Genomic DNA, 15,365 nt, shown 5'->3' on the forward strand with positions numbered 1-15,365 from the left:
CCTCACCGACTCCCCAACTCGGTGTCTGGCTTATCAGCTCTGACACCAGGGGCTGTCTTGCCTTGTTTGCACGAAAACCTGTGTCATAATAGTCATGGTGATGGCGCAGGGTCACCATGGAAGCTCTTCCTCTGGCCGCTGCTCTCGGAGCCCACTAACTTCGGGACCTCTCACCGTGCACAGCCTGGGTATCTGCAGTTGTGGTGCCTGCCCTGCTCACCACCTTTGCCACCCAACAGTCCTGCTGGGTGTGCCTGTCCCTGTATAGGGTTGGGAGACCGTGCTCTTGCCATCCCATATCCCAGGGATGAGGCTGCGCCATTGTCTGGGCAAGCTTCATGGGGAGGGCCAACGGGCTCTTCCTGCCATTGGCAGGGTATTGGGAACACTTACTCCACAGCTCCTCTACCACTGTCCTAGAACTCCCCACTCCACCTCCAAGGCACTGACCTCAGACTGACATCTTTCCCGCTTACCCTCCATAAAATCGCCCATTATTGGGCTATTGAAGACCTTAATATTTAGAGATAAGGTGCTAGCATATAGGGATTCCTTATCTCAGCCCCATTTCTTTGGTGAAGCCCGGTGAAGGCAAACATCCTTCTCATCCCACCCTCTGGAGCCTGAGCCAGGTGTCCCCCAGGGCAGGGGAGCATGTGAGCCGTCCTGGGGCTAGAAGCCGGTTCTCCCACATTCCAGGGTGAGTGACTGGGTGGAGGGTGTGCCCGCCTCAGGCTCCTTGGGGGAGGCCCCCTGAAGGGCTGGGGAAAATCCTACCGCCAGAGCCCCAGGCTCTTCGGCCACCCCTGGCCCAGTGGAGGGGGCCCTGACCCTGAGTCCCTCTCTTAGGTGCCCAGCACTTTCAGGGACAAAGAGAAGGTTCCGGGAGATGGTCGTCTGGCTCTAGAGGATAAAGAAGGGGCAGCTCTGGAGGGGGAGTCATTTTGTTTTGTTTGGTTTGGAGCCATTTCACCCACCAAGGCTAAGCCTGGCCACGAACCACCCAGGGTTGTGGCATTAACAAAGGAGATGTGGAAGGAGACACTCAGATCCTACATCTTAGATGCATAAAAAACTAGATCTGGAAGAGACCTTAGGGATATTAGGTCCAAACAACCTTGTTTTTACCTACGGGTAAAAAAGCAGAATCACGTAGCTGGGGAGTCACCTGAACACGGGTCTCCTGCCTCCTTTTCCCCGTCCTCGGCTGCCTGTCTCCAGTGGGATCTGTGCTCACACACAAAGGACTCACTGGGCCCAAGGGGAGGGCAAGGGGCTGGCTGAGTGGCTGAGCGGGAGGACCCTGAAGCCAGGACACGCCTGCTATCAGGAAAGAGCACCAGCCCCGCCACTTAGCCACTTAACCAGCTCCGGTGGCCTGGGCAAGTCATGTCACCACCCCCTCCCCACCCCAACCTGAACTAGGATGTTCTCAGTTTTAAAATGGGGACAATCGGGGCACCTGGGTGGCTCAGTGGGTTAAAGCCTCTGCCTTCGGCTCAGGTCATGATTCCAGGGTCCTGGGATCGAGTCCCACATCGGGCTCTCTGCTCAGCAGGGAGCCTGCTTCCCCCTCTCTCTGCCTGCCTCTCTGCCTACTTGGGATCTCTCTCTCACTGTGTCAAATAAGTAAATAAAATCTTTTAAAAAATAAAATAAAATAAAATGGGGACAATCACACATTCTTTACATGTTTTGTTTTGGAGACTGTGTTACATGTGCCTGGGGAACACTGAGTGTTCCATTTTCTACGTGGAATGCCAGGACCCAGTTTGAGTCGGGCTTCTGGCCACTAGAGGGTAGCAGACAGGTACAGGTCAACTAGGCCGAGGGCGGGGAAACTAGGGGAGACAAACCCCGCTGTGTGGATCCCAGCACCTGCAGCCGCCCCCAGGGTCCCAGGGCTCCGGCTAGGGCAGAGGAAGAGCCAGGTCTCTCCGGCTGCAGGTTGCATGGGGTCCGGGCAGGCAAAGCGTGTCAAGACTACCACCGAGTAGATGCCAGCAAGCAGGCTACAGAGGACACTGGGGACAATGGGGACACCAGGGCCCCGAGGCTAGACTGTATAAGCCCATGAATATTGCCTAGTGTCTGGAGATCCTTCCAGCAGGAATCGGGCATGTAGGAAAATTCCCTCAACCCCACTCTCTGCTCTCCCTGCTAGGCCCCCTTGTCCTCAGACCTTTTTGGGGATTAGCAGTCCTCCTCCCTGCTTCTACCCCATTCCCTTCCCCCTTCCAGCCCATCCCCGGCCTGGCCCCCCTGAGGAATTTCCTGCACCAGAGGGTGGCCGAAAGTACAGATGCCTACCCCCACGACTCCTGCCACCCGCCCAGGCCAGTGCCCTGTGCCCAACCCCAGAGGGTGCGGGATGACAGACTCTGACAATCATTAAACCAGCCGGGCCTGATTTCCCAGCACCGCCTGCCAGGATCCGGGCCAAGTGGCACAAAATATGCAAATCACCTGGGGCCAGAAGCCCAGTGTAAAGGCCAGGAAATCCCCTCTGTCCAATGAGCCACCAGCTCCGGTTACCGCCAGGCGCGCTATAAAGGCCTGGGCTCGGGGAGGAGCTCCCACAGGCCTCTATTTAGGGCGGGAGGGGAGTGCGGGCTAGACTCCTCGGAGCTGGCTACCTGGCGCAGCTCTTTGCCTCCTGGATTCTCGCCTGCCTGCTGTCCCTTAGTCCTGCCTGCTGCCACACCCACACTCCGCCCCTCAGGTAGGACCACCACCTGTCGTACTGCCCAGCCTGGGCCCTGGGAAGCCGGAGAGGGGTCGAGTGGACGCATAGCTCTCAACCCACCCGCTGCAGCTCTGCCTGTGGGGCAGGAGTGTCGGGCGGTGGGAGTGCCCTGAAGGTCGCAGAGGCACGGTGTCAGGGAGGGACAGAGTGGCCCTAACTCTTCCAGTCTGACTCAAAGGGTCAGGGATGGGGGGTACTGAGGAGGGGGCCCAGCAGGAGGCCTGGTGCCCACAGCAGGCTCTGCGGTCTTGGAGCCCTTCATGAAGAAGGGGGTATCCGAAGAGATATTGACCTTCACCATGCGCCCCGCCCCCACCCCTTGAGGCTCTTCCTGGCCCAGGTTTGGCTGGAACAGAAGAGCTGGAGGGTGAGGGGAGGACCCTGGCCCTCACCACCCTTGGCCTCCGTCCCCAGGTAGCCTCATGGCTGCAGCCTGTGAGATTAGCAACGTCTTCAGCAACTACTTCAGTACTATGTACAGCGCAGAGGACCCCGCTCTGGCTTCTGTCCCCCCTGCTGCCACCTTTGGGGCTGATGACCTGGTGCTGACCCTGGGCAACCCCCAGATGCCGCTGGAGGGCACAGGTGGGTCTCGGCAGGTGGGACGGGGTGTTTGGGGAAGGGAAAGACAGCCCTCTTCCTGCCTGTTAGATAAGTGGGGAAGTCAGGCAGGGACGAGGGTCCCCCCTCCCCAGCAAATTCCAGCACTAGGGGCTGGGGTCACTTGTAAGAGGCTGAGGTACTGAGGCTGAGGGGCAGCGAGCGATGGTGAGGTGCTGGGCAAGGGCGCTGTGACTGCCGCCCCTGCCCCCACCCTGCTGGGCAGGGTTGCCGAGACTTGGGCCGGTGGGGGCAGATGGGATGTACATGGAAGCCCAGATGGGCAGTGAGGATCCGGGTGGCTCCGGCTGAACTGACGCTTGCGCGGTCCCTTGCAGAGAAGGCCAGCTGGTCGGGGAAGCAACCCCAGTTCTGGTCAAAGGCCCAGGTTCTGGACTGGATTAGCTACCAAGTGGAGAAGAACAAATACGACGCAAGCTCCATCGACTTCTCGCGGTGTGACATGGACGGGGCCACGCTCTGCAACTGTGCCCCTGAGGAGCTGCGGCTGGTCTTCGGGCCTCTAGGGGACCAACTCTATTCCCAGCTGTGGGACCTCAGTGAGTCCGGCGCCCCTGGGAGCCCAGGACTTGGAGGGGGAGGCCTGCCTCCTGCCTGTCTCCCGCTCAGTTAGGGTGGCTGGCCTAGGAACCGGCCCACACTCCCGGCGAGGCCACATGGCTGTGGGAAAGACCTGGAGCCCCAGGCCAGTGAGCACAGACAGAGAAAGAAGTCCTGAGGGGAGGGGGCAGTGGGACGCCTGCCAGGGTTCTGACCCCTCCTCGCTTCCTTATCAGCTTCCAGCTTTCCTGATGAACTCAGCTGGATCATTGAGCTGCTGGAGAAGGACAGTACGGCCTTCCAGGAGCCCCTCGGCCCTTTTGGTGAGAATTCATTTCCTCCATCATTCCCTAGCTTGTCCTATCCCATCTCTGCCTCTCCCCAGAGCACTAGAGCTGACCCTCTCTCTCCAGACTTTCCCCCAACTGGAAAAACAGCAGGTCACTGGCCCTCTGGGGAGCCTAGTGCCCCTGCCTGTTCCTCTGAGCCCTGTCTGAACCCTTACCTCCTCTTCCCAGACCAGGGAAGCCCCTTCAGCCAGGAGATGCTGGAGGAGTGCCGGCAGGCCAGCCCCTACTTCCCGGGCAGCTACGGTCCCCGAGCCCCCTCCCCCGGCAGCTCTGATGTTTCCACCGCAGGTGAGCTCCCTTGTCTGGACCACAGCCTACCTCCCCCCCCCCCCCCAAATGCCCCGCAGCTCTTGGTTCCCTGCAGGAGGGCCCAGGCTTTCTGGGAGGAACAGGAGCAGGCTGGGTAGTGTGTCCTGAGACCCCCAGCAGCCGATTCCCCAGAAGGTGTGGGTTGGCAGGGGGACTCACTCGGACCCCACCTCCCCTAGGGACCGGTACTTCCCAGAGCCCCCACTCCTCAGACTCCGGTGGAAGTGACGTGGACCTGGATTCCAGTGACAGCAAACTCTTCTCTAGGGGTGAGTGCAGGGAGCCTCCTGGTCCCGTGGGGTGTCCCAGTGGGCAGTGTCCATGGCGCTGGTCCTTCCCCTCATCCCTGCTCCCCTGCAAGGTTTTCCTCCTGGGTAGGAGCTGCCCCCTTGAGTCCCCCCTGCCCCATTCCTTCCCTTCCTGACCTTGCCCCTCCCCTGTTTTAGATGGCTTTCCCGACTATAAGAAAGGGGACCCTAAGCATGGGAAGCGGAAACGGGGTCGGCCCCGAAAGCTGAGCAAAGAGTCTCGGGAGTGTCTGGAGGGCAAGAAGAGCAAACATGGTGAGCTCCTGGGGTCACCCCCTTTACTCTGAGGCCTGGCGGGTTCCTGGGGGTGCCGCTGATGCTTTCTCCTCCTGTGTTCGCTGGCTGTCCACACTGCTTCTCCCTCCCGCCATCACAGCTGCACATGGGGCCTGAGGCTGTGTGGTACTGGTCACCACCTCCTTGCAGAGCCTGGATGGGTGGTCCTGGAGATGAGGGGAAACTGAGGCCCTGGAAGAAGGCCCGAGGGACTAGAGCCCAGGTGCCCAGCCCACCCACTCTCTGCACTTGCTCTGTCTTGCCTGCTGGGATACCCTTAGTGGTGTGAGGGGGAAGCTGGTGGGTGCTGGGAGGGCCTGCGGGGCCACCGGGGCTTGGGCAGAGGACCGTGCCCCAGTGGCAGGCCTCAGGCCCCAGTGTGCGCCAGCCAGACACTGGGAACCGCCAGGTCATGAGCGGCTCCTTGCCTCCGTTTTGTGCTAGCAGCCTCCCTTCCCCCCAACACTGGGCCTGGCTGCTGCTTATCTTCAGGGGGCTCTTTTTTCCAGAAAGCTGTCCCCTCGTCCCCCAGGCCAGGGCCAGCTCCCTGGTCTGTACTTGCCAAGCTCTCACCACCTGTAGGCGTGTCTGCTTTCTCACGGGTGGCACCCACCGAACCATGGGCTCCTTCAGGCAGTCGTGTGTCTCAGTCACTGTCCAGTCCAGCCAGACACAGGATCAATATTTGAGCATAAAACAGCTGTGCTGTGTGAGGGGCAGTCCCCGTCTAGTGTGGGAGGCGGGAGGCGAGCAGCCCTGGTGTGGCGCGGCCACCTGTGCATGGGCCGCGTGCTAGGCCCCGCGGGGGCCCCGCCACCTTCGGAGGAGAGAGCGGCCACCCTGGTCTCTGACCGAAGTCTCCGGCCTTGCAGCCCCCAGAGGCACCCACCTGTGGGAGTTTATCCGGGACATCCTCATCCACCCGGAGCTCAATGAAGGCCTCATGAAGTGGGAGAACCGGCAAGAGGGCGTCTTCAAGTTCCTGCGGTCGGAGGCGGTGGCCCAGCTTTGGGGCCAAAAGAAGAAGAACAGCAGCATGACCTACGAGAAGCTGAGCAGGGCCATGAGGTGAGCGGGCGCCCGGCCCCCACGGGGGCTGCCGGGACAGCTTGTCCGCGTTCCCCCGGCCCCCTCTGACCGCCGCACTCCTGACGGGTTTGAGTCCCATCTGCTGAGAACAGTGGCTGCCTACTTCGTGGGTTGAAGGATGACACGGAGAGAGCAGTAGGCTGGCAGGGCAAAACACAGGGGACCCTCTGACAACATTCCTTTGCATTATCTGCAAGGCTTGTCCTGAGAAAAGTTCTCCGTGGTGAAAAGAGCGTAGTAAGCCAAAGCCTCCACTGAGACCTGGCTCTCCCTCTCTTGAATCGATTCGATTGCTTGTCTGACCTCAGTGTCCCCCTGAACGATCACCAAGGTCCCTTCCAGCCCTAAAACCACTTGGTTTCATGATCAAGCCCCAGGGCAGAGCCATAAGAGCCACAGAAGCACGGGTGGCATCGGGGACCGTGGACACCTTCTAGGCTGGGGTGCCGTGATGGGCGGGAGGAAAGAAGAGGAAAGTTGCCAGAAGTGGGTCAGGCTCAGGCTGGAACCCAGTGGGCCAGGCCCGGCGAGGATAATGGGGCTGGGGTGGGGGGAGGGCGTCAGCAGTCCGGGCTGCCCCCTACCTGGGCACGTCTGACCACCCCTGTCCGCACGCAGGTACTACTACAAACGGGAGATCCTGGAGCGGGTGGATGGCCGGCGGCTGGTCTACAAGTTTGGCAAAAACTCCAGCGGCTGGAAGGAGGAGGAAGTTGCTGGGAGTCGGAACTGAGGGTCCGAACGGGACCCGGGACTGAACCCACGGACTTGAGGCCTGCAGCCCCTCCTGGGACGACGACCAGGCCCTCACCGTTCGGGCATGCTGGGGCCGGGCCACAGAGAGAAGCTGAGGTTCTGCTACCTTGTTCAGCCGTCATCCTGGGATCCGGGGCTGGTGGCCTCTACTCTCCGCCCTGCTCTTGGAATAACGAGCCCTGGGGTTTGAGGTGACTTGTCGGCTGACCACAGCGGCCAGCATCACTCCCCTTACCTGGTGCCTCCTCAGACCCCACCCAGACAGCAGCTGCAGACGGTGCCCTCCGCCTCCAGATGCCTGCACTGAGCCCCGGAGGCCCAGGGAAGCAACAAAGGCGCCGTGAGAGAGGGGGCCGGGCAGGGTCCTCCTGCCTCCGGCTCTTGGACTGGCTTCCACCTCAGTGCTTGGACTCCGCAGGCAGGGGTCGGAGCACTCCCTAATTTATGTGCTATAAATATGTCAGATGTACATAGAGATCTATTTTTTCTAAGACATTCCCCTCCCTGCTCCTCTCCACATGTTCGTGGTCAAACAGACTGTTCTAGGCCCTCGGCAGGGCCGGTGAGGGGCAGGGAGATGCCGGGACCCTCAGGATGGGGCTCCTGGCTCCTCTCTCCTGGGAATGGAGGCAGAGACCCTCCAATAAAGTGTCTTTGGGACTTTTTCTAACCTTCGTCTTCGTTCCCTGCGTACTGAGATTTGGGTCTCCAGATTGGATGAGGCCCGCGGGGTTGGAGCAAGGGGCCAGAGCAGGCCGGTTACCCGGCTCGGGCGTGGGGAGGCAGAGGCCGGCTTGCAGGGTAGGGATAGGTGTCCTAGAACAGGAGAGCTGGCTCCACAGACAAGCCGCCCCGGGGGCTGGCGGGCAAGCAAAGGAAACAAGGTGAGACTGAGAAAGTGTCCCAGGCTCCGTGCAAGCAAGGGCATGAGCCGGACACCGGGCCGGCCCTGCTGCTCCCGCCAGACATTGGCTCTGTGACCTTGGCCAGGTCAGCCCTCCCAGCCTGCTTCCGTGCTGTAAGGCTGGGGTTTGGATCCGATGCTCTCTAAGACGTCGAGAATTAGCTACCCAACCTTGTGGAATAGACACCTTGGATTCCAGCCGTGTTGGCCATAAACGGAGATGAGTACTTGGTGAGAAAGAAGGGGGGATGGGATAGACGTTTGCCAGCCTAGTGTACCAGGCACTGTGCTAGACGGGCCCTCAGCCCACCTCCTCTTCTCCCAAAAAGGGAAAGGGAGGTTTATCCCTCCCAGTCTACAGATGCAGAAGGTGTGGTTCAACAGGGCCAGTGACTCAGCTAAGGCTGCCAGGACAGCACCTTGGTGCTCAGTAGCTTTTTCCCTGAGGGTGTCCCCAGGGTTAGGGCTCTTCCGACTTAATCCTCAGTACATTCCAGAACTGTATTACTCTGTCTCCCCAGTGACCCTGCAGACAGGTTCTTGGAGAGGACGTTTTGCTAACGGGGTGTACAGTTCCTCATGAAGGGTATCTTCCAGCGGAAAGCTCCTTAAGTTTGAGGCTTCAGATTCCAGAGAGCACATTAAAAAGGCATGTTGTTAAGTTTGGAATGCTCTTTAATTGTCTTAGAAATAGCAGATTATTCGCTGAAGGTCGCGGGTAAGGAAGGGAGCTTAGAAAACCAGACGTGGGGAAGATGGGCTTGCTCTGGAGAAACACTGGCAAAAAAGAAAGTGGGGAAGTTGGAGAGGATGGTGGGGTTACCATCCAGATGCTGGAATCTTCTGGAGCCATTTTGGGCAAAGTGTTGTATAGCTGTACTGGCAAGTTAGTTGAGGAGAATAAGGGGGAGGGGTTAGCCTCAAACAGCCCTGGTGTCCAGGCCCGTCAGGCCACCTCTCAGCCGGGGAGCCTTCGGCGACTTAGCCTCAGAATGACCTCATTTCTTGGAAATGAAGACATGCTAGGCACTGTGCTAATTTCTCAGCCCATGTTATTTTGGGGGAGTCTTTACACCCTAAAGAGAGGTGACCCTGGTCGCCTGAAGTTGCCTAGCCAGGAGTGCTGGCCGAACCTTAGGGACTCAGAGAACACGGCCCCGATTGTCCGTGTCTTCAGTTCTAAAATGGAATTGCCAGCCCTGGGTGTGCCCCAGAGGGTCTGAGGGGGAGGGGAGCTGGGACCCTGGGGCCGGGGCCCCTTTATCCTCTGCCGAAAAGGGCTGGGAGATGGCTCTGGGCCCAGCACTACACTCCGACCTTTGTCCTGCCATTTTCTGTTTATGAGGTGCTTTCCTCCTCCCATTATCTCCTTTTATCCACACCATAGCCCTTTGAGGAGACTGGGCGTCCCCGTGTCCCTGTTGAGGCTAGTGGTTGGTCCAAGGTCACCCTCCCCGCCAGGTGAGCGGGAAGCCAGATCTGAGGGCTCCTGCCTCTGTGGGAGCCCGGACGGCAGTAGCCCCATGCTGTGGCTCTGGGAGGGGAAACTGGGAGCAGTTGGGGAGCCCTTGGCAGCCCTGGCGTTGGGGAGGCACAGAGGACTCTGCTGCGCCCTGTAAGGGACTTCTTTTTTTTTTTTTTTTGAGGGACATGTTTCTTATTCAAGATGTCTTTTGTGCCAGCATCGCTCTCTACCCTCTTCCCTCTCAGACCACTGCAGAGCCCAGACACAGACAGACCCCAGGCCTGGCCTTTCTCATTCCCCCTCCTTGCTGTCCTCTCCGTCAGGTGTCAGCCCCCACTACACCCCCAACTCTCACCAGCTCAGGAGCCACTTGGAACCAGAGTTGACCCACCCACCCCAGAGATGGGCCCCGTCTCTGCCCAGGGGTGTGCGGCTCTTTGGGTGGGGCTGGGCTGTTTAGGTCCTGCCCCGGGGCTGCTGGTCACCTCTTATCTGCTTCTGCAACCGGGTGTGCTGCGGGGCAGGTCGGAGGGAGGTCACCCCTCCCGTGTTTGGGTGTGTCTGCTGGGGGCAGGTGGGGGTTGGCGGGCTTTGGCCCTGGGCCTCCCTGAGAGAGTTCCCGGATTCTCCCCACAGCCTACCCCTCCCCCAGTTCTGGGGAAGTCTAATTTTCCCTGCCCTCCTGGGTGAATTGGGTAAACTTGTTGTAGTTTTGTGAAGGATTTATTTCAGTCTGTTCTTTCACTCCATTTACCTGTTTCCAAGTCTCTCTCCCCTGTGGGGCTGACAGGGCCTCCGGGCAGGGGCCAGGCTTACTCATCTCAGCACCTTGCACAGCACCTGGCACACAGAAGGTGCTCAATAAATATTTGTTAAACTGCCCGGTGACTCTCCCTGCCTCTCCCTGCCCGGCCACCACCTCCCCCTAGGCACACACTGTCACATACTCACACATACATACACACTCACACCCACACACTCACAGACGTCACACACGTTCTCACACACGCTCATACACAGTTGCACACCCCACACATTCTCACACACACCGTGGTCTCACACAGCCACACCACTCCCATACCCCACATATGTGCACACACACATATCCCAGTCACACCCATACCCACTGTTGCATATCAGTCACACTCCCTCACACATCCCATACACTCACACATCACAGTCACACACACTCACATATTAGTCACACTGACACATGTCAACTGCACACACACTCTCCCACACACATCACACACACACATCAGTCACACACACTCATTAGTCACACTCATACTGACACATGTCAACTACACACACACTCCCACACACGTCATAGTCACATGTCAGTGACACTCATACACCCAGCCTCAACATCCCCCCCCAGTGGATTAAACCCCCAGGCTCACCCTGCCTGAGCCTTGCTGTCACACTGCTCATCTCTTCCCTCTGGAACAACTGAACCCCTCCCCCACTTTCCTTTTTTTTTTTTTAAGATTTTATTTATTTATTTGACAGAGACAGAGATCACAAGTAGGCAGAGAGGCAGGCAGAGAGAGAGGAGGAAGCAGGCTCCCCGATGAGCAGAGAGCCTGATGCGGGGCTCCGTCCCAGGACCCTGGGATCATGACCTGAGCCGAAGGCAGAGGCTTTAACCCACTGAGCCACCCAGGCACCCCTCCCCCATTTTCCTTTAGAGAGGGAGAGAGGGAGCTCACAGGGGAGGGGAGATCTTAAGCAGGCCTCATGCCCAGCGCTGGGCGTATCTTGGGGCTTGATCTCATGACTTCAGCTGAAATCAAGAGTCAGATGCTTGACTGACTGAGCCACCCAGGCTCCCCAGCTGACCCCCTTTCTGAAGCATTTCCTGCCCTCTGCTCTGCCCTTTCTCCTCACCAAATGGGCTCAGATTTTCCCTCCCCCCGGGCCAGTTGCATAATTTGCAGCGCCCGTGCAAAATGAAAACTTGGGCCCTTGCTGGGGTGTCTGGGTGACTCAGTTGGTGAAGTATCTGCCTTCGATTCAGGTCATGGTCTCAGGTACTGGGATCAAGCCCTGCGTCAGGCTCCCTGCTCAGCGGGGATGCTCTCTCTCTCAAATAAATAAATAAAATCTTTGAAAAAAAGAAACAGAAATCAGAAGATCTGGCAGAACTGAGTCAGCTCTCCAACTGGACCACAGTCTGCAAAAGCAAGATCCGGCTGTCCCCTGTCTATTCCCCAGTCCACCATAGAGCCGCCACAGAAAATCTGGGTAGCCTCAGAGGCAGGAAGTCTTCAACCCCTTTAACCGTTGGTTGAAAATATCTACACCTAACCCCCTGCTGTTCCCAGACTGGGAGCTCATTGTGTACCCCCTCCACCCAGCAAAATGATGGTTATTAAGGATGTCAGTAAGTAAATGCATGACGGCAGTGTGGTGGTGGGGGGGAGGGGTGGGCACAAGGAATAGTCGTGCTCACAGGTGTGGAAACCCAGGACACCTGGGTGGCTCAGTTGGTTGGGCAACCAACTCTTGATTTCAGCTCAGGTCATGATCTCTGGGTCTTGAGATAGAGCCCCTGCGTTGGGCTCTGCACTCAGCAAGGAGTCTGCTTGAGGATTCTTGCTCTCCCTCTGCCTCTGCCCCTCCCCCCACCAACACTCATTCTCTTTCTCTCTCTCTCTCTCCCAAAGTAAATAAATAAAATCTTTAAAAACAAAAACAATATAGAAACCCAGCCAGCTCCTTCTACTATAAGGGTCTGGGATGGGGACCAGAGTTCTCTGATACTCACTAGAAGTCTCACATTTTTTTTTTTTACCTCCAAGAACATTTTTTTTTAGTCCAGTTCAGCACATGGATACAATAGGCACTCGTGCACACTGGAGTATCAGCGATGGCCCTCTGGGCTGGGCATGGCTGCCTAACCCAGAGCGCCCAAAGATACCAGGTCTGCCCAGCAACCTTCACTCATCTAGGTAGCTCTCTCCCTGCTGAAGGGGGAGGAGAGTTGGCATGACCTCATTCATCTATGCAATAGCTCTATTATTATACCTATCTATTACTATCTATTATTATATCTCTAGTATTTCTTCTCTCAACCCACCTCTTTTCAGGAAGAACAATGCCATTAGTCCCTACATCATAACCATCTCCCTGTGATTTGTAAAATAGAGCACAAGATCCAGATGAACAAGCCCATTTTATAGGTGAAGAAGCGGAGGCTCAGAGAAGGAAGGCGACTTGCTCAAAGTCACACAGCATGACAGTGCAGAACCCGAGATTAATGTCGACAACTGGCCCCAAGCCATATGCCAAGTGAGTGCTTAATGTACCACATTCATTTACGCTCTCAGTGAGTGTTCAAGGAGCGTCTGCTGAGTGCCTGGCTCCATGCAGGGTGCAGGGGACCTGGCTGGGAAGAAGTCACCCAGGGATTGTAGAGAGCTGGGGCTGGAGCCCAAGAAATTCCAAAGTCATGGACATGAGCGCCCCAGCAAGTCTGCAGGGTAGGATGAGGCCTCGTTTCATAGATGAGAAACTGAGGCTTTAGAGAGATTCAGAAACAGCTCAAGTTTCCAGAGCCAGTGAGTTGAAGAAATCAGGATTTGAACCCTGGCTTCCTGACCTTCTCTCAACCCCGCAACCAACTCTATTTTGAGAGGCACCAAGCAACACTGATGTCGCTGACCAGTGCCTGAAATCCCACCATTAGATGCATGCTTTGAGAAGGGCTCTACAATCTACAAACCCACCTGGGATGAGGGGGTGCGTGGATTCACTTAGAAATGCTTTTCAGGGGGCGCCTGGGTGGCTCAGTGGGTTAAGCCTCTGCCCTCGGCTCAGGTCATGATCCCAGGGTCCTGGGATCGAGCCCTGCATCGGGCTTTCTACTCTGCAGGGAGCCTGCTTTCTCCTCTCTCTGCCTGCCTCTCTGCCTACTTGTGATCTCTGTCTGTCAAATAAATAAATAAAATATTTAAAAAAAAAAAAAAAAAGAAATGCTTTTCAGGGACTTCCTGATCCTACAGGAAGGATGGAGAGTGAGTTTTTAGTTTTTGAGATCCTCATGGGGCCATCCCTTGGAGTGCTGCACCCCTTCTCCCTCTCCTCCTCTTCCCTTGGGCCCCTCCTCCCTCTTCTCCTACAGGAAGGGCTGGTCTGGGGCAGCAGCAGCAATTAGCCCAGCTCAGCTGCCCGTTACTGGAACCTTTGTGTCAACTCTGGAGCTGATCCAGGAAACCATGCCCAGTGTCCCACATGACTCAGCCCCACCTGCCCACCTCTACACCTGCGCCAGCCTCAGTGACCCAGGCCACAACACTCAGGGGAAAGTCCCAGCATCCTTTGGTCCATCCCTCACCTATAACAAGGGTTTGCAAAGCATGCTGGGGTTTGGAGTCCTTATAGCACATGCTTGGGTTCTTGGCTGATGTCTAGCTAGACAAAATGGTCCAGGCAGGGCCAATACTGAGGTTCAGAAAACTGAAATCTCTATGGAGAATGCAGACAGAAGCATCTATTCTTCTCTACCATGGTTTGATATGAGAGAAACTTACAACCATGGGAGACGCTACCTTTCACATAGCAAACTGGAAAAAGAATAATAAGAACATACCTGATGTCTAGAGCTGTGGACAATGTAAAGATAAACTCAAACATGCCATGAACTGTTGGTCTAGGTGTGAATTAGGAGACACTTTCTGAAGAGCAATTTGACAAATCGTCTAAAAGCCTTAAAAAAACATGCCTACCTACTTCACACAGCAATTTCATGTCTGAGAATTTTTCCAAAGAAAATAGCTGGATAGGTTCACAAAGATATATATGTACAAGGACTCTCATGGTGTCATAATTGCAGACAGACAGCAGTGACCCACGTGTCACTTGAAAGAGGACCGGCGAAATTAACAGCAGGAGAGAGATTTATTCAAATACTAGGCAGCCGTTAAAGTGACGTTTCAGAGCTATAATTATAGACATATAGACTTGTCCTGGATATATTATGAAGTGGAGGGGAAGAGGCAGGTTTACGTTCATCATGTACGGAGTGATCTCACCTCTGTAAAATGTTATGGCTCTCTCTTGGTGGCATGATGAGAAATCACTTCGTGTTTTCTGAAAAAAGTTAGATTATGTATATATTGCTATGAAGGAATTTAAACCATTTCTCCTTTTGAAAAAGAAATTTAGGTATCAATGGGATTGGAAAAAGAATTCAGGGGCTGTTATTTATATCTCTTCAGACATTAAAAAAAAATGTCTCAGGGTGGGGGAAGGTAGTGGGTGCCTGCGGGTGGCTCAGTCGGTTAAGCGTCTGCCTTTGGCTCAGGTCATGATCCCAGGGTTCTGGGATGGAGCCCCACAGTTCATTGGTCAGGCCCCCTTCTTTCTGCTTCTCTCTCACCCTTTACCCCGCCCCTGCCCTGCTCCCCCCCTCCCCCGCATGCTCTCTCTTTCTCAAATAAATAGAATCTTAAAAAAAATGTCTCCAGGGTGTTTCTTCCTTTCAGTCACTCAGAGGCAAGAATGATTCCATTCAATATGGTGAGAAAACCTTGGCTCTGAGAGATTAAGACTGTCCAGAGATTCACAGCACATTATGGTGCTCTTTTATTGATTCTTTCTTTCCTCAGCTGTATTGTCTTCTGATGATCCTGTTGAAGCCATTCTTCATTTCTGTGTCCATTTTTCAATTCCAGCATTCCTCTTTGGTTCTTAGAATTTTCCTGCCTCTGCTGAAATTCCCCGTCTGTTCCTGCGTATCGTCTACCTTTTCTGCTAGAGGCTTTAACATTTGGGTCATTATGACTCTGGTTCTACTGGTCACATTGTTTCTTGGCAGTGGGGCTTTTTTTCCCCTTTGATTATTTTTGTAAGTCTCATAATTTTCATTTAATTATTTTTTAAAGACTATTTATTTATTTGAAAAGGAGAGAGAGAGAAAGAGAGAGCACAAGCAGGGGGAGGCAAAAGGACAAGCAGACTCCATGTTGAGCACAGAGCCTGACTCGGGGCCCGATCC

At 55.8% G+C, this 15,365-nt stretch overlaps 1 protein-coding gene across 2 annotated transcripts; it reads left to right on the forward strand.

Moving 5' to 3' along the window:
* Positions 1–2,583: 2,583 nt before the first annotated feature.
* ELF3 (E74 like ETS transcription factor 3) lies at positions 2,584–7,665 on the forward strand. Of its 2 annotated transcripts, XM_082703826.1 has the most exons (9): positions 2,593–2,722; positions 3,161–3,331; positions 3,685–3,906; positions 4,144–4,230; positions 4,426–4,545; positions 4,746–4,835; positions 5,013–5,129; positions 6,023–6,218; positions 6,858–7,665. In XM_082703826.1, exons 2-9 carry the CDS (start codon positions 3,169–3,171, stop codon positions 6,970–6,972), a joined length of 1,110 nt encoding a protein of 369 aa, XP_082559952.1. In that variant the 5' UTR covers positions 2,593–2,722; positions 3,161–3,168; the 3' UTR covers positions 6,973–7,665. The 2 variants fall into 2 exon arrangements, with proteins under 2 accessions (XP_082559951.1, XP_082559952.1); XM_082703825.1 differs by lacking the exons at positions 6,023–6,218; positions 6,858–7,665 and adding an exon at positions 5,733–5,910 and having other exon boundaries at positions 2,584–2,722.
* Positions 7,666–15,365: the final 7,700 nt, after the last annotated feature.

Source organism: Mustela nivalis (genome assembly GCF_964662115.1).
Source record: "Mustela nivalis genome assembly, chromosome: 16".
NCBI lineage: Eukaryota > Metazoa > Chordata > Mammalia > Carnivora > Mustelidae > Mustela > Mustela nivalis.